Source organism: Meriones unguiculatus, chromosome 20 (genome assembly GCF_030254825.1).
Source record: "Meriones unguiculatus strain TT.TT164.6M chromosome 20, Bangor_MerUng_6.1, whole genome shotgun sequence".
Taxonomy (NCBI): domain Eukaryota; kingdom Metazoa; phylum Chordata; class Mammalia; order Rodentia; family Muridae; genus Meriones; species Meriones unguiculatus.
In genome coordinates, this window is record NC_083367.1 from 37,840,102 (window position 1) to 37,860,791 (window position 20,690).

Here is a 20,690-nt window from a genome sequence, read left to right on the forward strand (position 1 = left end):
AGGTCCTCCTCCCCTTCCCTTTGATCCTAGTCTATCAGATCACATCAGGAGTGGCTGCATTGTCTTTTTCTGTGGCCTGGTAAGGCTGCTTCCCCCTCAGGGGGAGGTGATCAAAGAGCAGGCCAATCAGTTAATGTCAGAGACAGCCCCTGTCCCCATTACTATCCATTACTTGGATACTGAACTGCCATAGGCTACCTCTGTGCAGGGGTTCAAGGCCATCTCCATGAGTGGTCCTTGGCTGGAGTATCAGTCTCAGAAAAGACCCATGTGCTCAGACTTTTTGGATCTGTTGCTATCCTTATGGAGCTCTGTCCTCTCCAGGTCTTACTAACTCCCACTTCTTTCATAAGATTCCTTGCACTCTGCCCAAAGTTTGGCTGTGAGTCTCAGCATCTGCCTTGATACCCTGCAGGGTAGAGCCTTTCAGAGGCTCTCTGAGGTAGGCTCCTGTCCTGTTCCCTGTTTTCTCCCTCCTCTGATGTCCATCCTCTTTGCCTTTCTGAATAGGGATTAAGCATCTTAGCCAGAGTCCTCCTTCCTGATTACCTTCCTTAGGTGTACAGATTTTAGTAATGATATGTCTAATATCCACTTATGAATGAGTATAAACACTGTGTGTCTTTCTCTTCTCTGGGATACCTCACTCAGGATACAAGGAAATCATGAAATTTGCAGGTAAAATTATATATTTTTTAAATTTTTATTTTTTAAATTATGTGCATGTGCAGATGTCTGTGTGTGAGTATGTATATATGAATGCAAGGGTCAGAGGACAGAGACACTGGATTCCTAGAGCTGGAGTTAAGGTTGTGAGCCACTAGATGTGAGTGCTGGGCCTCCCAACTGAGCCTCCTAGAAGAGCAGTAGTCGTCAACCACTGAGCGAGGTCTCCAAGCCCTAAAATTATATTTTAACTTAGTGCACTTAGTAATAAGTCCTAGATAAAAATGTTACAAATAGATTTTTTTCTTAGTTCCATATGTGGGATACTGTCTTCTAAACTGTTGATCAGGAAGGCCCCTGATCACAAACACTGTAGGATATTGTCACTGCTCCTAGCTGCCTACCTGAACTTGATTGCAAGATCCTATTGCTTACAACACCGCCCACTTTTGTCTTATGACATAATAAAATCAAGCATGGAGCTGAGCTGGAGGCTTCCTCCTTATTGGCTAGCTATCCTAGAGTTAGAAGGTGGTATTTAGGGAGCTGAAAAAGAAAAAGTTATCAAAAGCCTCATCCGGTTGATCGGTATGGGGGTAATCAACTACTTTCTGATTGGATTTGAGGCCCATTCCATGAAAGAGGGCTCATGACTGTTACTGTAACCCTGGTCCAAATCCCATGGTATCATTTGCGCTGATGTATTCCCAAGAGCTGAGCTACAACGGCCATGTTGTTAAAATTTCTTCCAAATACTAATCTTTATATGCATAGATTACTGTAATAACCAGCCTTAATCAAAGAAACTTCTTCATTAGGTAGTAGTTAATGCAAAAACACTTAACTGGCTAAAATGCTAAGAATAAGAGATGTGCAGTGTTTGTTTGGTACTAAGTGGAACGGCAATATCACCTCTCCAAGGGAACATAGAAAGTTGGTGGGGAGTGGAGGAGGAAATATAAGTGTCAGAGGAGAGGGAGATATGTTTGTAGTAAAATGTGTCTTCTGGACATAGCATCGGTGTTGCAAACATGCATTCATTGCAGCTGTGATTCTCTGCATAAGACCTACAGAAGCTTAGGCCCATCAACATTTCATCATGGGTGACCACCTCTCCCCGACGACTTATACCAGTTGCCCATTGTTTCAGGTGTGTGTATCATTTTCTTCAGCAATACACCCACAACTAGATCTGCTCCACTAAATAACCTCCCACTGAATTTTGATTTAAGTACATCCAGAAAAGTTCACCATCCCAAATGTTTAAAATGATATATTTTTAAATTTTTTATTTTTTAAATTATGTGTGTGTGTGTGTTGTTTTGTACACATGCATGAACAGGATCAAAAAGGCCAGAGGCACTGGATTCTCTAGAGATACTCAAGCAAGAAACAAAATAAACTCAGTGGGTTGCAAACAAAACAAAGTCATAAAAGTCTGAAGGGGACTTGTAGGTTTCAGAGGGACAGGCAGCAGGATCTGAAAAGAAAATTGGGGAGGAAAAACTAACTACCTTCATCACATAAATATATTCGTTATATGGATTTATGCAACTGTCTTAAATGACCATAGAAAAGAGTCATTCATGAGAAGCTTAAGTGAACTTTCTTTACCAACAGTCTAGTAAAAAGAATGAGCATGTAGTGACAATTCATGAAAAAAAAAAGTAAATAGAATTAAACAAAAAACTCACACTACTACTACTAATTAGAAAAATAATGCCTAATTTAAGTCAAAGGATAAAGGTTTTAACCAAATAATCCAAGGGTTAATAATCAACATTTAATGTAGTCAAATGCACAAAGGAACATTATTCTTTACAATAAAATATAGAGCTATTGTAATTTCTTTTAAGGAAAACATATCTCAAGAAAGCTTAAAAAAAGACATTCTTAGGAATGACTGGGTAGGGAGCTAAAAGTAAAAGAAAGTAATGTTTATGTTCTGTCTTGGAATGATTAACTAATAGAGCGTGATAAGAAGCATCACAAGTTCTGAACACTTTTGTATTTGGAGTTATTCTCTTTGTCTTTTTCTTTGCTAAGTCACTGAAGAAGCTTCCTCACTCTGGCCCACAGCAGAACCCCCATTTTCAAATATTGCATTTAAATGTGTCTAGTTAAGTGATCTTCCTCCTGCTCCTCAGGAGCCTCAAAAATAGAAACCAGTGAACAGGAACATTCGCCAAGCAAAATGCACAGGCAGGGAATTCTGATTTGAAGATAATCACAATGCAATTCTAATCCTTGGAGGGGGAAAATCATTTTCTCCTGCAGCTCTCATGCAGCAGCCTGCAACAGTGTCTGCAAGAGTCCCAACTGCTGAGTCTTTGATTTAATGAAAACTTAGGGAAAGCAATTCAGTTCACTGCAGGGATGGCTTTGTTCCTCCATTATAATTCTTTTTTAATGAGAAAGATGATTGTAAGGATAAACTCTATTCCTCTGAATTTTTACACTAATTACATACAAAGCACTATTTTGGCAGAAGGGGACTTATCTGCTTCAGGCAATACAGTTATCATCTTGTAACCACCCTTCAATCTCCCACATGAACACTGCAGCTTCGTGCCAGGAATGAGTATTGCTCTTCACCAGCTCTCAGCATGGAAAGATGAATGCTTAAAGATTTCCCAAATTAACAGTCAACATGGACTCCAGCTACAACAGGGAGACAATCCCTTCCTGCAAGCTTAGATGCTGTTTGGAATGAAAGAATCAAAGGGGTATTCATTAATGAGGCATTTAGCATGAGGAAAACAGGAGGGCATGATATATGAAGTGTGTGTGTGTGTGTGTGTGTGTGTGTGTGTGTGAATTTATATGAGGATTCCTTAAAAGGAGAAGACGATATTGTTATTCCTGTCAGTTTCCTTCAATATGAAAGTCATTTATGAAGCTGATACTGAGGGCTCTGTGTACAGTACCCTATGTTTGCAGTTATAAACTGCAGCATAAATATAACGCTGAATATTGAGCTAAGTATTATTAAGACTGTGGGATGCTCCATTTGCTGCACATTTATCCCGAACACGCTGTTTATGCATAGAGCCTGCGTATTTGGCACTATTCTATGCATAACTTGGAGCTTGATGGATCAAGTTCTTTGGTATTCCAGAAGTATGCCACAACAAAGGAAAATGCTTTGAGCAGCATTTCCTGATGTTCCTAAGTGACCTAAAGAGTAGTTCACATATTGGAAACTCAACAACATATTATTCTACCCAAGCAACCACACAGTTGGAGTAGGCTATTGTCTTTTTTCCCCCATCAAATAGAATTTTGACACAATCAGTCTCACTCTTTAAGTGTAGGGTTTGAAGAGTCTTGACAAACGTATATATTCACACGATGCCTATAACAGTTGAGATACAGAAAACAATGCCTTTGAGCCAAAGATTTCCTTGGTGGTTTCTGTGGCCTGCCCTCACTCTGTTTCTACCAACTGTGGATCTACTTTCTACCATTATTGTTTTGCTTTCTCTAAAACACAGTATGCAATTATCCAGAGTATAAACTTTGCATCTGGTTTCTTGTACTTAGCATAATGCTTTTCAAATTAGTCACCATTGCTGAATGCATGGGTATCTTATTTCTTTTCATTAAGGAGTGGTACTGGATTACATTAATTAATTGTTTTGTGTGTGTATGTGAGTGTGAGCACATGTGTGCTATGCTGTGTATGTGAAGGGCAGAATACAACCTGAAGGAGATTCTAGGAATAGAACTCATGTCACCAGGTTTCTGAAGAATGTGCCTTTGCCCTGTGAACCAACTCACTGGTCAACCATAACCGCCAGCACCACCCTGTCCTTGCTCTTCTTTGAAGCACTATCTCACTGCATAGCTCATGCATAGCTCTGACTGGCAAAAGAGTCATCATTTAGCCTAGGATGACTATGAATTCATGGCAGTCTTTTTAGTCTTAGCCTCATGAATACTGGGATCATGGGTATATAACATCATGATCAGCTTTGTCTCCCCTTCTGTGAACTAACCGGCACTCAGGTGGTGTACAGGTTTTTATGACATCTAAAACAAAGCAACATTTGCATATAGTTTTGTGTGTCAACATTATGCTTTCATTTTTCCTGGAAGGAGAATAACTGCTGGATCACATACGAAGAACATGTTAAACTCTATAAGCAAATGCCAAGCTGTACTCAAAAGTAGTGTGACCGGCTTGCACTCCCCATCCTACCCCCATGTTCTGTGGAGAACTGTGTGTTTTGAAAGGCAGTTTTGCTACAAGTGGGATCTAACTTTTTTGTGTGTGATTTTCCTTTACCAGTTAACAAACATGATGCATCTGCTTCCTCCATCCTAAACCTGTCTTGTTCCACTCCATGGCGGTGTTAAGTACTTCTCAAGGATCATCTACAAGATTCATCGCAGAAACCCCTCCAGTGCAATCTTTCTATACTATAGTGACTGCAACATATTTCTTGGTAATAGATGTATCCCATCTCACTTTTGATTTTAAAATCCAGTCATATTTCTTGCTTTGGTATCAGAAATGCAAGAGCTCAGTCTTCAGCAGACTGTCCTCCCTTGTTACATTTGCATTTTTGTGTCTTTGAATTTCAGCTAGTATTACCTGAAATTTTAAGAAACGAGGAAATACGTAGAGATGAAGGAGAATCTTTGTGTAATTCTCAGAAGTAAGAATAAATGTGACCTGACAAGGAATAGGCATGGAAGTTTGCCAAGCAATTTCCCACAAGGGAAAATTTAAGAAAATCCAAGAAAAATTACCTCATGGGTCTTAGCGAATGATGGTGTAAGCTTCCCCATGGCTCTCAGGGGACGAATGATTCTATATTAACATTTACCAAGGGCTGTCTTATCCTGCCAACCCAAACAGTCACTTCTCTTCAACACTTTAGTATGGATTATTCAGAGACTTGGGAACTGATTGGTCATGGAGGTCTCCTTGTCTTCTGCTCCAAGGAATCCCTGGATTTTGCTTTAGTTCATTTTACTTCTTTGGTTTGGGATTTTGAGCACCTCTGGTAAACACTAAAAACATTCCAACGTAGTCAAGAGCAGAGAGTCCCATATGTAGAGAAGTACCAAAACTCGCACATGAGAGAAAGATCCTTGGACAAGGATCTGACACACTGCAAGATGCAGACACTCAAGTTGCCAAGACTTCTTATGGCTGATAACCCTACTTTATTGAATATGACCTTGTATATTATTTTTTATAAAGACATGAATATTTTAAGATTTGCTTATGAGTGTTATATTAGTCCTATTAGAGACTTATTTCATTTTCACACTCACACAAAGCGAGACATGATAGAAAATATGTAAAAAGTCTATCTTTGAGAATTTTTTGGAAAGCAAGATATGAGCTGTTTATTGAATTGCTTTAGCTGGAAGATTGCTTTCTATTGAAAATAGGAGGAGCTTAAAGAAATACTTTTCAATGAAAAAGAACCCTTCTAAGACCTGTTACTGGGACTACTGAAGGAATGATCCAGAGTCTACACAGTGGCAGACCCTTCCAGTTCTGTCATAATTCCACGTCCTTTTTCACAGCACGGCTGAAGAAAAGAACACAAGATCTCAACCTGCTTCTTTTCCTCCCTGAGCAGCCTGTCTTTACTGCACTGTCTTTACTTTCCTTAATTAGACACAAATGTAGAAAAATTGTAGTAAACAAGTTGACTTCATCTATTATGCAGGAAGCACTGAAAGCAGTTGTGGGAAACAGTTATAATTGGCAAGAGATGATCATGTGCAAAAACCTGATGGTAAATTTTTCTTGGTAATAGATGTATCCCATCTCACTTTTGATTTTAAAATCCAGTCATATTTCTTGCTTTGGTATCAGAAATGCAAGAGCTCAGTCTTCAGCAGACTGTCCTCCCTTGTTACATTTGCATTTTTGTGTCTTTGAATTTCAGCTAGTATTACCTGAAATTTTAAGAAACGAGGAAATACGTAGAGATGAAGGAGAATCTTTGTGTAATTCTCAGGCTGATGGTCAGGTGTGAAGCCTCGCATGGAGCATCACTTGATTTCTCAGCTGTATTCTTTAAAGAGCCTTTCCTTGGACAAACAGCATGAATGTCTGGTGTTTCTTTATGGACACATTTTCCACGCCCTACCTATTTTTCGGTGTGCTTAAAGTAACAGTCCTCTCAGTTTTCCTTTACTTCCCAAACTGGATACAATGGGGGACTCTACAGTGATGAACTACCCTTCTCTCTACGGAGTCCTGTGCCCTAGGTGCTTTGTTAGGAGCCATGGCATCTTCTCAACTTCAGAAACAAGTGGAAGAAAGCACAGCTTCAGCCTTTCAGGCCACACTTAGACTTTACTGAACAAGACACACTGTTTTAAAGGATGACAACCCTCCTATGGACCCAGTAATTAGTTAATCCTCAAGGGCAAGTTCATAGCTACTTTCTCTGGAGTCCACACTGGAATCTGCTACCTCCATATCTTTTGGTCATTGATCTAATATAAACTCGACAGGGAGGATTTACTCTAACTTTGAAGTCATATTTTTGGCGAGGTTATTTTTAGTGACATCAGACTTAAATATTCCCAGAGGGTTTCAAATTTGACAACCACAACTTTTAGAAGCCAGGTAAGTACAATGACAGATATGTCTTTTTGTTTGTCTTTTGTTTTTTTCAGCCAGTAACTGCTTACTGTCAAGGGGTCCAAGGCACACACATGTCATTAACATGGAGGCCCAACTGGGTAGGTGATATTTGTGCTAGAGAAATGAGACAGTCAGCAATTGATCCAACCTGCAGACTGCCTGTAAAGGGCCCTCCCTTACATACAGACTTCACATCTCTTCTCTGTTGGTCATTCATTCCAAATCTTGAGGCGCCTGAACACGTATGTTATGAGGTTTCTAAAACATTAAAGTGACTCAGCATATACAATGCAATTTCTATGTTGATTTCCAGATGTTAGCAAAATACGAGCCTATATGAGTCTGTATCTGAATACAAGAAGTTCAGTGGTCATCAGGGTAAGGATATATGTATATCCTCAAAGAGTACTGCGTTGTGGGAACTGATTCCTCCACTGAATTGGGAAAAGGAATTTCCTCAGCCCTCTTTAGTCTTTCCTTCTAAAGGTCCTCCTTCCCAGTCTCCAGCCTCCTCATTCTTCTGCCTTGCCCACACTGATGCTCTCATATTGCCTCATATTGTCTATATGACTCTCATATATCTATATGACTCCTGATCTCATTGCTGTGTCTCACTGTAACATACACCCCAGGTTAGTTTTCTCTTCAGGGTTTTCAAATCAGGAAACATGAATGTCTCCTTTAATTCTAAAGCAGTGTTTCTTAACCTGTGGGTCATGAGCCCTCCAGGGGGTTGTAAATGACCCTTTCACAGGGGCTCCTGCATATCATACATTTACATTACAATTCATAACAATAGCAAAATTACAGTTTTGAAGTAGCAATGAAAATAATGTTATGGTTGGGGGTCACCATAACATAAGGAACTGTAATAAATGGTTGCAGCCTTAGGAAGGTTGAGAACCACTGTAAAGAGCCTCCCATCCCTTCTGCCTCCTCTGCCCATCACAAGAAGCCAAGGGTAACCCTGCTTTTCCAGCCCTCGCTGGTCACAGCTTCTAGCTTTTCCTAATGTACATCTTTGAGCAGCTTTCTTGGTTTTTCTCACTAATAAAATTGTGGATGATACTTATTTCCTTGGTTAGAAGGAGTAAGAAGGGATCAGTCACATACACTGTATCTGACACATTATAAATGTTCGTTATAAACAGTATTATGAATATTATTAACACTAACTCTTTTCATACACTCTGTTTTCTAGCTTCTAACTATAACTGTTGCAATCATTCTTTCTGATTTTAATGTGCTTATTTCCCCTAGATATAGACTCTAACTAAATTTCTGATCTCTTAGAAAATAAGGTAGTCAAGAACCCAAGGAGGACTGATAATTTGTAATCTCAAGATGCAGTGGTGCTTTAAAAATCAGTGAAAATGGGGCTGGAGAGATGGCTTAGCAGTTAAGAGCACTGGCTGCTCTTCCAGAGGACCTGGGTTCAATTCCCAGTACCCACACAGCAGCTCAGAACTCTCTGTAACCCCAGTTCTAGGGAATCAGACATCCTCACACAATATAATGTTGACAAAAGACCAATGCATATGTAATAAAAATAAATACATTTTTAAAAAATCAATGAAGATGAATTCACCATTTTCACATGAAAACTTTTTTCAGTATTAGGCTATTGAAAAATTGTTCTCAATTTAATGCTATTATTCTTCCATTATACTCCTTATACTGGACTAAATAATATTATTCTTTAATGTTGGCTCAAGCTTACATCAAGTGAACCTTTACAGTAATCCCTTTACCTCTCCTCTTTTGATTTCTCAGAAACGAGTCACTAACTGTATGCCTCCCTCATTGCCTCACTTTCTGTAGTCTTTTCCTGGCTTGAAGCACCATTCAAGGGCAGTGGGATAACTATTGGACAACACACTTATGCCATTCAAATTCACTGGCTTCTGACTCACACTGAGGAAATATAGCTTCATACAAAGATTTACTGTCTGTAACTTTTGGAGGCCAACAGTTTATTCTTAAAAGTAGTTATAGCTTTAATATTAAGAGCTATTAAAATTATTAATACTAAAAAATTAATATAAAAAAGTATTAATATTAAAAAAACTTACAAGCAACAGCAACTTGGGGAAAGCAAAATAAAATGGCTTCTAATATTTTTTCAACAAACTGAAAAGTCAATTGAATACCCATGCGGTCATTCCCTGTGTGTGTGTGTCTGTGTGTCTGTGTGTGTCTCTGTGTGTTTGTATGGAAGGCGTTTGTTTATGTGCTGTGTGGGTGTGTTCGTGTGTGTGTATATATAGGTAGGCATATGTATGTATGTGTATGTGTCTGGGAGGTGTTCATTTATGTGCTTGTGTGGGTATATTCATGTGTCTATATAGGCAATCATGTGTCGTGTGTGTGTTGTGTGTGTGTGAATACCACAGACTGACATCCAGTGCCATGATCGATTACTCTCCAACCTAATTTATGTGACCGTGTTTTGCTGAGCCTGGAGCTGGTCATTCTGCTCAGCCAGCTGGCCAGTGAGCTCCAGGTCTTGCCTGTCTCTGCCTCCCCAGGGTTGCATCCAGAAGCATGCTGCTGTGCTCAGAACTGTAAGTAGGTTCTGGGATCTGATAGCAGGTTCTCACACTTGGAAGGCAGAACCGTTAGCAACTAAGCCACACAGACCCCAGCTACCTTTCTTCTATTTTCTTCTAAGATGAAGCCTACTATTGACTAAGTAATTATAACTGAGCAGTATTATTCTAGACAGAAATAAGGACCTGTAAGAATGATAGTTTCTATAAAAGTTTCAAAAAGTATAATTATTAGAACTGATATATTTAGCAATATATATACACGTTCTTATTTGTTATTAACATATAGGATTGTTTTCAAACTTACTAACGATTATCTTTCAATGGATCCTGGTCAACAGCTACAACTTAGGAAAAAAAATGGCTTTTTCTGGGGCTGTAGACAAAGGATTATATCAAGTATGATAGTGTGGTCCTAGAACTCTGAAAGAGTGTCTAGGTCACCCCCAAGTAATTTTTTATTGGACCTACTTGTTTGAAAGGTATTTTCTTTTATTGACTCTTGGAAAACTTGTTTTTATTGCTTTACTTATTTTAAATTTAAAATAGGACCACACTTGGCCATTTGTAGGAGTTTCCTTTTCTTTTATTCCTCTTGAGTTGTTACGAGTTGTTTGTATTTATACTTGCGTCACTTTCCTAAAGAACACATATTTGTCTGCAGTTCCCTTAGACAGCTCGGGATAGCATGTTTAGGAGAGTTAGTTGCATTGGGCCTGTTCCAGGTTCTAGGAGGTACTCTATTTAGATTTATTGAGAGGAAGAGAACCCTTAACAGGAAGTCAAAATTGTGAGCAATGGTACTTTTCTGCAATGCATCTATCTCTAGCTTCTTGCCGAATCCATATAATATATTTCTTTGTGATATATTCATACATTTTCTTTATGATGCTACTTCAAAACAGCAAAGTGAGATTTGTCTGGGGATTTGAATCATCTTGCTGATGCTACAAATGGTAAAATGATATTCATATTCATTCATGTGTTTGTAAAAGTCATATTCCTGGGATTAGGGGCAGCTTACCTTGTCTGACAGCTAGGGTGGTGGTGTAGACCAAGAAGAGGAGGATGTAGTTCAGAAAGCTCTGGAAAACTGGTGTGTTGGCATGAAAATCTTCTGCCAGGTACTTGCTGGTCAAACCAATTCCACAAACAAGAAGGGATAACACTTGGCCCAACGCCACAGAGATTAACATCTCCCTGAGAAATGAAGAAAAGCACAGTAACGTCAGCCAGAAATCCATGAAAATAACAGCAGTTAAGTGCACTGGTAATTCTTACCAGACACTGAGTTAAGGGCAGTGAATGCTATTTATTGTAACACATTGAAGCAATGATAGGGAGACTACACAGTTATTACTGAGGCTTTCTAGAGATGGAAACTAATACTTAACATGGCTAATTAGCTTTCTCCCAGAACCGCTATGAGGATAAAGTAAAACCAGGTTATAAGATCAAGTCTCTGCAAGGGGACCTGGCTTCTAATCACTGTATGCCAGAGGTAGTTGAGGAAACAGACTATGTTCAGTACTCTGCATTAGTAATGCTAAAAGCATGCCCAACTCTGGCAAGCAGGAAACATATCCCAGCATCATTTGTGTGGATAACTAATCAAACCCTTTGCTCTACTGATCAAAATTCTGGATTTAGAACTCTTGGATGAAAGGGCTATACATCTAGAAATCCAGAAGGACCATCTCTTATGCTCAAGTAGATTCTGGAACAATGTTCTAAGAAGCTTTAATATGTATTGGGTCTTTATTCTCTGCTTCTCAAGTTACAATTGCCTATACATCAAAGCTGTTTTTCCTGAAATAGATTCAGAACTATGGTAGTATAATAATTATGCAAATATTTTCATTGCTGTTTTCATGGGCAATACTCTTGTAGACCACTGAAATGGAGACTGGGGGCAAGAGCCAACGTGTTCAGTTTCCAAGAAAATCAAATGCCCACACAAGCTTTGTATACACACACACACACACACACCTGCTCTGACACAAGAAAAGCCTCTGGAAGAAGAAGGCAGACTTTTTTCTGAAAGTTGCTTGTGGCTTTTCTGGCTCATTTGTAGGAAGAGCAATAAAAAAAAATAAGAAAGCAGTGCTATAAGCTCAAGAACTTTCAGCAGAAGATGTGTGATGTTATATATTTCTTTCCCCAAGGCAGAAATAAGTCTATTTTTTTTTCCTGATGGAGAGTGGGTCTATATCTCCTTTCTTGGAAGCTAGATTGATCTTGCTTTGCTTTGACCACTAGAGTATGGGGGAGGGGAAGCCATGAGCCTTCTGGGCCTGACTTTTGAGAAGTTTTGCTGCACTCATGTTTTCCTACTAGGGAACAGCTTCTCCATAAGTAGCCTGAACACTGAGAGACTCCTGGGAAATAAATAGAGAAATAAAGAGAGAAACCCAGGCAGAACTCTGTGTCAAATATCAGAGTGGAGGGTTTGGGATCCTCCTGCCTTCATCATACGCAGCCAACCTATACACAGGGGAATAGGTGAGGCATCGCTAGAGACTGTTGGCCAACTTGGAGAGTTAGGAGAAAAATGAAATGGTGTTACTTTGGGGTATACAGTTTTCCAAGAGTTATTCCAACAGACAGCTAGAAGAAAGTTCTGAATATTCTTCCTCCAATGGCCTCTGGGCTACTAACTCCTACTTTTCCATCCCCATAGCAGTCCTCCATGAAACCACCGTTGGGAGCAACTTATATTTCAACAGTGAACTATAGGCTTCTCTGCTCATTTTCCTTTGCATGAGTTATCATCTTCAGAATGCCCATCATGTATTTTCCAGCCTGACTCTTATTCATTTTTTTTTCTTTAAAACTTGACTCTTCTGTCAATTGCTTTGACAGAGGCCTTACTGCTTTTTTTTTTTAATCTTAGGACACATCTATTACTTTTATCTCATTGTACTGTAATTACTGCTTGCTCATGACTTTGTAAGTTTCCTGAGTGTACCTACAGCGAAGTAATATGATTCAGAGGACTATGAAATGGAAGACTTAAAAGATAATTTGGGATAAGTAGACATGGTACCGAAATAGAAGAATATCAGGTTTTTTGTATGTTTGTTTTAGATCAACAGGCTTGAGAGATATGGAAGCCTGTAGAGCACTTACTTAGCCCGGGCAAGGTCCTGGGTTCAACACTTCATGGAACAACTGGAGGGAGCAAGGAAACCATAAGAAAACCTACAGAGTAAACTAACCAGGCCCATGGAGGTTCACAGAGACAGAGCCACCAACCAAAGAGCGTGCTGGGCTGGACCTAGGCCCCCTGTACATGTGTAGCAGATGGGCAGCTCAGCTTGTCCTTCATGCGAATTTCCTAACAGTTGGATGGGGGAAATGGAGGAGATCTTTCCTCTTTGAACACACTTTGTTTTCATGCCACATGTGTTTCATCACTCCTTTTCTCCCATCCCCAATTCTTTCTCTTTCTTTTTTTCAATAATGTATTTATCTTTGTTTTATGTTCATTCATGTCTTGTCTGCATGTCTGTCTTTGTGAAAGTGCTGGAGCCCTGAAACTGGAGTTACAGTCAATTTTGAGCTGCCTGCCATGTGGGTGCTGGGAATTGAACCCAGGTCCTCTAGAAGAGCAGCCAGTGCTCTTAACCAGTGAGTCATCAATCCAGCCCCAAAGTCCCTTTTCTAGTTTTGTGACCTGTAATCCTCCCATATATAAATATACATAAGTTAAAATCTGAGATCTGGCCCCAGGTCCCGCCTCTGAGAAAAAGGTATCGGACGGGTCTGATGCTCTTTGGGTGGATGACACCTAAATGAACATCAGTACAAAGTCCCAATTTATTTCTAATATCAGAGATCAGACCTCTACTCTTGCCTGATGCGTCTAAAACAAAAAGGGGGAATTGCAGAGAGCTGCGTAATACCGCGCCTTAAAGATGGAGCTGGTTTCCGCCTTCCACCTTCCCGATGGTGAGTGCTCTCTGTCATGAACAACTCCACATTTGGCTAAGGCCAAGGATCTGGCTTGCTTCCATGTATGTGGACCTATCTGCATTGCCCACATGGCACGCTGGGGTTGGCTACCCAGAGGCTATTTAAGCTGTGAGCTGGCTTTCCCTAGGGTCAGATGATTCAAGGTTCAAGGTTCCTGAATAAACTGCCTTGAAAAAAAAAAATCTGAGATCTGGACTGACTTCATTGTCTTCCTCTGTGGACTGGTAAGGCTGGTCCCTCCTCAGGTGGAGGTGATCAAAGGGCTAGCCCATGAGTTCACGTCAGAGACGGTCTTGTTCCTATTATTGGGGAACTCTCTTGGACCCTGAGCTGCCATGAGCTACTTCTGTGCAGAGGTTCTAGGTTATCTCCATGCATAGTCCTTGTTTGGAATATTAGTCTCAGAACCCCGGTGCCCAGATTTTTTGGTTCTGTTGCTCTCCTTGTGGAGCATCTGTTCCCTCCAGGTCTTTCTATCTCCCCCTTCTTTCATAAGATTTCCTGCACTCTGCCCAAAGTTTAGCCATTCAAAGTGAATAAACTATAATTGATAAAAATAAAATAAAAATTAAAAATATCTGAGATCTGCATGTGAGAGAAATTTAGGATTTGTCATCCTATGTCTGGGATGCTTTGGTTGATATACTTCTATCCAACACTTCTGTAAGTGTTCTGATTTCATTTTTAAATACATGCTACGGTTTCTTATCCGTTTAGCTGCTGATTGACATCTAGGTTTGTTCCATTTCTTAGGTGTTGTGTTTAGAGCAACAGTGAATATAGATGCGCAAGCATCTCTGTGGTGGGACTTAAGAACCTTTTAGGTGTGTATACACGAGCGCTGGAGATGGGTTGTATGGTGATTCTATTTTTTAAAAACAAATCTGCATACTTATTTCCATAGTAATTTCATTCATTTACATTTCCACTCCCAGCATAAAGGGATTTCTCTTCCCCTACTTCCTCAGCAGCATTTGTTAGTTTTCTTGATGTTAATCATTCTAACGGTGGTAAAATGGAATCTCAAGGTTGAATCACTTTGTATCTCCCAGGAGACTAGGCTACTGGACACCTTTTAAAACATTTATTATGCTGATGGAGCTACTTTTGCTGAGGCATCCTCCTTCTCTTTCTTCTTTACTTTCTCCTTCTTTTCCTCCTCCTAGTTTCTTCTTCTTTGAGACAGAGTTTAATGTATTCCAGGATATCCTCAAACTCATGTGGTCAAGGATGACCTTGCATTTCCAATCCTCCAGAATTTAGAAATGCTAACATGTCCACGGTTTTTGCTTGTTTGTTTTCTGCAATGCTCAGAATCAAACTCAGGGTATAATGTAAGCTCAACTGACTGACCTATATCCCTCTAGCTTTGTATTTTGTTTATAGAGAACATTTTGTTTGGTTTCTTGCCTCATTTATTGATAGAATTTTTTGTTTGTTTGTTTTAACAGTTCTTTGTATTTTAGGTATTATTCTCCAATATGAAATACTGCTGTCAAAGATTAGTTCTCATTCTATAGCCCATCTCTTCATTCTGTGAATGGTTTCCTTTGTTGTATAAAAGCCTTTTAATTTCATGTAACCCTATCTGTTAATTCTTGTCTTGGAAACCTAGGATATAGAGAGTTTCTTAAGTGGGATCATTAATGGTGACTACACTGGTAGAAAATGATGAGAAATAAAAAATGTTGACTTTTAAAGCTCTTTTGAAGATGTTTGATCTAATTACCATGTAACACAACATTAATCATAGTAGCTATATAATTAATTTACAGTAGACTAATAATAATCCTATGATCAGTCACTCATGATCATTTGCCTAATAAGGTACACATTGAAGTGGAAGAGATTCTGGTAAAATTATAGCTAGTGTATTAAATGGTTGTTGCTGATGTTGAGTATGCACTAGAGAGTGTTATGAGCGGAGTGTGCTTTCTTGTTGGGGATGCCTAAAACAATACTATGACCTACTTAAATTATAACAGTGATGTTAAAACCTTGGTAGCATGCTAAACCAAACCAAGACATACAAGATTACAAAACACTTTCACAAGAAAATGGAATTTTAATCTATTATGTGACTGCAGCCTTTTATATGCTGCGTGTAAGACATGTGAAATGAATACAACATAGTCTGTCATTGGGAGGCCAATCAAACGTTTGACACTGGATTTCCAAGAACTTTAGTACAAAATGAAGAAATAGAAAATAAAGGGAAATATTACTAATAGCTCATATTTTAAAAGTGCTAGCATTAATTTATATTATTTTCTTTACCCTTCAGAAAATATTGTACAGCAAATGCTGCTACTATGCTTTTTCATAGATAAGAACCCAAACCACAGAGGCAATACACCAGCCAAGGTCATAGAGCTGCTCTTTTAAAAATATGTAATTTAAAATTGTTTTTGTAAGACAGAATATCAGATTGGAGAATAACAGATCCACAGTCTAAATAGCCTTTGCTATCACTTTGGGAATGGCACCATGATGCACCAGATACTACAGGAGGTATATCCTATCTGCCAACGTGTTATACACTGTGAGCTCATTGTGCCCTGGGTTTCATCTACCAGGGTTGATGCAATAGCAATTGGTAGACCACTTCCTTTGGTCTTTTACCTAACGCAAAATCTATCAGAGCGCAACCATATATATGCCACTACAAGACGCAACTATTTCAAATACCCACCAACACAAATAGATAGCAAAACACAGTTTATTTATTGAATGAACAGTTACACAACAACAGAAAGGAATAATACACAAATGTAAACTGTTACATGGACAAATTTTGTAAACATTTGAACTTTAAAACTATAGCACCAAAACACTTTGTGCACGATTTCATTCATACATAATGTCTTGGGAATGGAAGTCCACAGAAATAGAAAATACATTAATGGTTACCCAGGGCTGGGGAAATTGAGGACAGTTTGACTGTCAAAGCTATTTTGCTTCCTTTTTATGATGAAATATTTAAAACTGAAGTGAGAGGTGAAAATATTTTTTGAGTATATATATTTGTGTTATGTTTACATGTTTACATGTGTGTATGTTTGTGTATATGCATCCATATGGAAGTAAGAGGGTGGCATCTGGAAACTTCCTTGACTGCATAGAGCTACTTTTTTTTTTTTTTTTGAGCTTGACATACTGGACAGACATTAGGTGGAAGCTAGGTGGTACCATTTCAAATCCTAAACTCTGAATTACTATGTTATGCCACTATTAGCTGCAAAATGATTCTCTGTTTCCAGAGAGTATATAGAAGTAACCTAACAGGCTAGTTTTCTGAAACTTTTTTCAAGCAGTAAAGACAAAACCCACAGCTAATCAGACTGACTGACAAGAACTTTTCCACCATGGAACCTATAATGTGTGCCTTTCAACAAGAGGTCAACACAAATCCATTTTGTTTCATTTGTGAAACAAAGTTTCAGACCCATACTCTGCATCAGAAACAACCATTTAATACTCTAGTGTCTTTTAGCTACTGTTGGTGTGATTGGATGGAGAATGCGAGTTACAATTTTATAGGGTATACTAATAAACATGATATGGATCGGGAAACAGTGCAAGGAACCCCTTACCAGATTAGCTCAGGAGCCCTTTCTTGACTGAAGGGAGTTAGATATCAGAGCTGCTAAAACCTGTGTGCTTGAGAGATTTACTCGAGGCATCAAAATAAAATGAACAAGTAATTATAAAATCTCTAAATGCTTAAATGCTTACACTCTGACTCAGACACCTACCCTGCCATTTTACTCCCTCAAATTATGTGCTCTCCATTGTCATAGGATGGATCTATTTGGTGGTAAGTTGAACAGAAATCTGTCCTTCCCATTGTAGGATCTCTTGAGTTGGTTCCTGCCATTCTATCCCTCTTATGTTTTTTTTTTCCTTGAGTAACCACTGCAATTGATCTGTGGTTCCTTTGTCTAACTCTCCATGGCCTGAGCTTATCTCAAAAGACTCCCATTGGCCATTCCTGATCTTCAGTGTCAAATCAGGCATCCCCAGGTGTGTGTTCGTATTTCTACTTATATTGACTATATTGTTTAGCTCATGAGCTCCAAAAGAAAAGGGAATGACCTGTAAAAACTTCCATGTTCTGTTCCTAGAATTTGATGACTGCTGGGTAGAAGAAATAGAAACTCAATAAACACAGAATGCAGGCGTTTCTGAGAGAGCTAGTATCTGTGCGTGGAAAGGGTAAAGTGTTAGGAGGCTGGCAAGATGGAGCCTTATCCATCACGGAAAAACTACCAGCAGTGAAACAGAAGATGCCCTTGTTTTTACTGTAACCCATCTGCCAGTTAGAAACTGAGATTAATAAGCTATTTTCTAGTGCATTTCTGAAGAAGCCCAGAAAGGTGTTATCTTGAAAAAAAAAAGATGCTAAAATTGGTGCTGAGTGAAATTTTGCACAGTGAGCTGTTGGTTATGCATGTAGTACACAGAACAGCACAGCAGATGCATTCTAACATCAGATACATAGTTCCTATAATTTTAGTAGCAGAAATGGAGAGGAGGCTATGATTCACATTTTCATCTTCTTTGTTTGTGCATTTAAAAGGACATCTCATCCACTTTAAATTCAGATGGACTAGACAATGAAAAATGCATGAGTCTCCGGAAAAATGGTGCTGCTGGAAGCTGAATACCTGTTACAACAGAGCTCGTACTCATAAATACTGACATGGCCATTATCAGCAGCGCTGGATTGTGTTAAAGATACAGAATTTAGAAGGGGAGGGATAAGCTTCTGGTACAAATTAAACATTCAAAATAATAAGATTAAAAATAAAGCATAAATTGTATACTGTTTTTTCTAATCATAAGAATAGACTCTTTTGAAAGGTATGAAGAATGTCAACACACTGTTACATAATTATATTGTTTGGTAATTCTTTACCAGGAGAGTGGAATAATTATTCCATCATTTTGAATTAGACAAAATCAACCTTTCTGTAGAAGCATCTTCATTCTGATAATGAGCCTCAGGCAAGCCTCATCAGATTTGAGTTAGTACACGCATTCAGAGATGTGTTCATAAAAATCCTTAAGTATACGGAAGAGTTCGTGTAAAAACAATACCATTTGAATATGGGAGAAACATCTTTGTTCTTTGATAAGATTATTGTCTATAGACCATTGACTCTGAGAAGCTCTTTGCTAAAAGGTTTTGACTGTGTTCAAGGATTAGTAGACTTCTACATACAGTGAGTTTTTTAGGCCAGGAACAAACACAAGTGCTGAGAGGTTTCCCACTGACTGGAGTTTCTTTCTTTCAAATCTGAATTTCTGGGCTCGAATCTATTTATTGGCTCTGTGGTATGATTTTGAATTGTATTTGCCATTAAGTAGAAGAAATCAAGTAAGCCATCAGGAGGACTTCCTGTCATATATCTATGATATACTAGGTATGGAAGATATTTGAACTTTGGTGTGACAGGATGACTCATAGATAATTTTAGTGTGTAAAATTTGATACTCCTAATATGAAAGCATTTCTTGGAGAGGAAATATTAGAATCTTTGTTCTGATGGTAAAGACTTGATTTGGTAGTGGGAAATTGGCTTCATGCTTTGAGTCCAGAGAAAGGAAGAGAAGGCATTAAAGAGAGAATTGAAACTTTCTAGCCCTGTCAGGTCAACCATGTAAGAGCCATAATTTTGACTATCTTCCTCTTTGGACTTTGGATCTTCATGTAACACGAGGATATATGAATGGCTGGCATATATGACACCTTGTCTACACCCTTCAGATTCTTTTGGTTTCAGTTATCTTTCGGGTCCTTGGCCTCTTACTCCAGCTACAGTGAACACCTCTATATACACTATACTCAGTGTTATGTGGGCCCAACTCAGTGTCCCTGAGCCTCAGGCGCATGTTTGTGTACCTTGTGTCTTGCCCCAGAGGTGCTCAGCTGATGCTGTGGGTTGGGCCTTTGTGGCAATCTGTTTGCACCCACTCATGAACAAGCAGGTGGTAAAACTGAATTAGTGCATTTGAACAAGGCAGAATTATTCCTTCTTCCTGCAAGTTAGTTGTATGGGCTCTCTAAAGATGGCTACATCTTAAGGTTCTCCAAGGTTTATTTTACCCTTTATTGTGTTTCATTACTGTCCTGTGAAAATGCACTCTTTTTTAAATTTTTTTTAATTTATTTTTGTTAATTACACTTTATTCACTCTGTATCCCCCCATAAGCCCCTACCTCCTCCCCTCCCGATCCCACTCTCCCACCTATTCTTCACGCATGCCCCTCCCCAAGTCCACTGATAGGGGAGGTCCTTCTCTCTTTCCTTCTGATCTTGGTCTATCAGATCTCATCAGGAGTGGCTGCATTGTCATCTCCTGTGGCCAGATAAGGCTGCTCCCCCCTCAGGGGGAGGTGATCAAAGAGCAGGCCAATTAGATTATGTCAGAGGCAGTCCCTCTTCCCATTACTATGGAACTCACTTGGACACTGAACTGCCCTGGGCTACATCTGTGCAGGGGTTCTAGGTTATCTCCATGAATAGTCCTTGGTTGGAGTATGAGTCTCTGGGAAGACCCCTGTGTTCAAATTTCTGGTTCTGTTGCTCTCCTGCACTCTTAATAAAATAGTGAAACATATATCTCTGTCTGCTTTCTTTGGGAACTCAGGCTAAACTAATAAGCTTCATATTTTCTACTCCCTAATTCTGACTTACTTTTAAAAGGTACCAGCAGATGTACATCAACCACTGACAATTATATCTTTAACATTAAAATAATCAGGCCACTCATTAACTCTTTGGTGACTGCTGGATTATCATGAATATCCATGCATTTAGGATTTGTTAGCTTTGCTTTGATCAGCAGAGATATAAACAAGTCAGGAGATTTTTCAAA

The 20,690-nt window shown here is 39.0% G+C and overlaps 1 protein-coding gene across 1 annotated transcript in view; it reads right to left on the reverse strand.

Moving 5' to 3' along the window:
* Nucleotides 1–20,690, reverse strand: part of Slc35f1 (solute carrier family 35 member F1) — a 408,594-nt gene that overhangs the window by 144,353 nt on the left and 243,551 nt on the right. Inside the window, exon 2 of the mRNA XM_060373138.1 lies at nucleotides 10,859–11,034. Coding sequence (XP_060229121.1) covers nucleotides 10,859–11,034 — 176 coding nt within the window. The remainder of the gene's footprint in view (nucleotides 1–10,858; nucleotides 11,035–20,690) is intronic.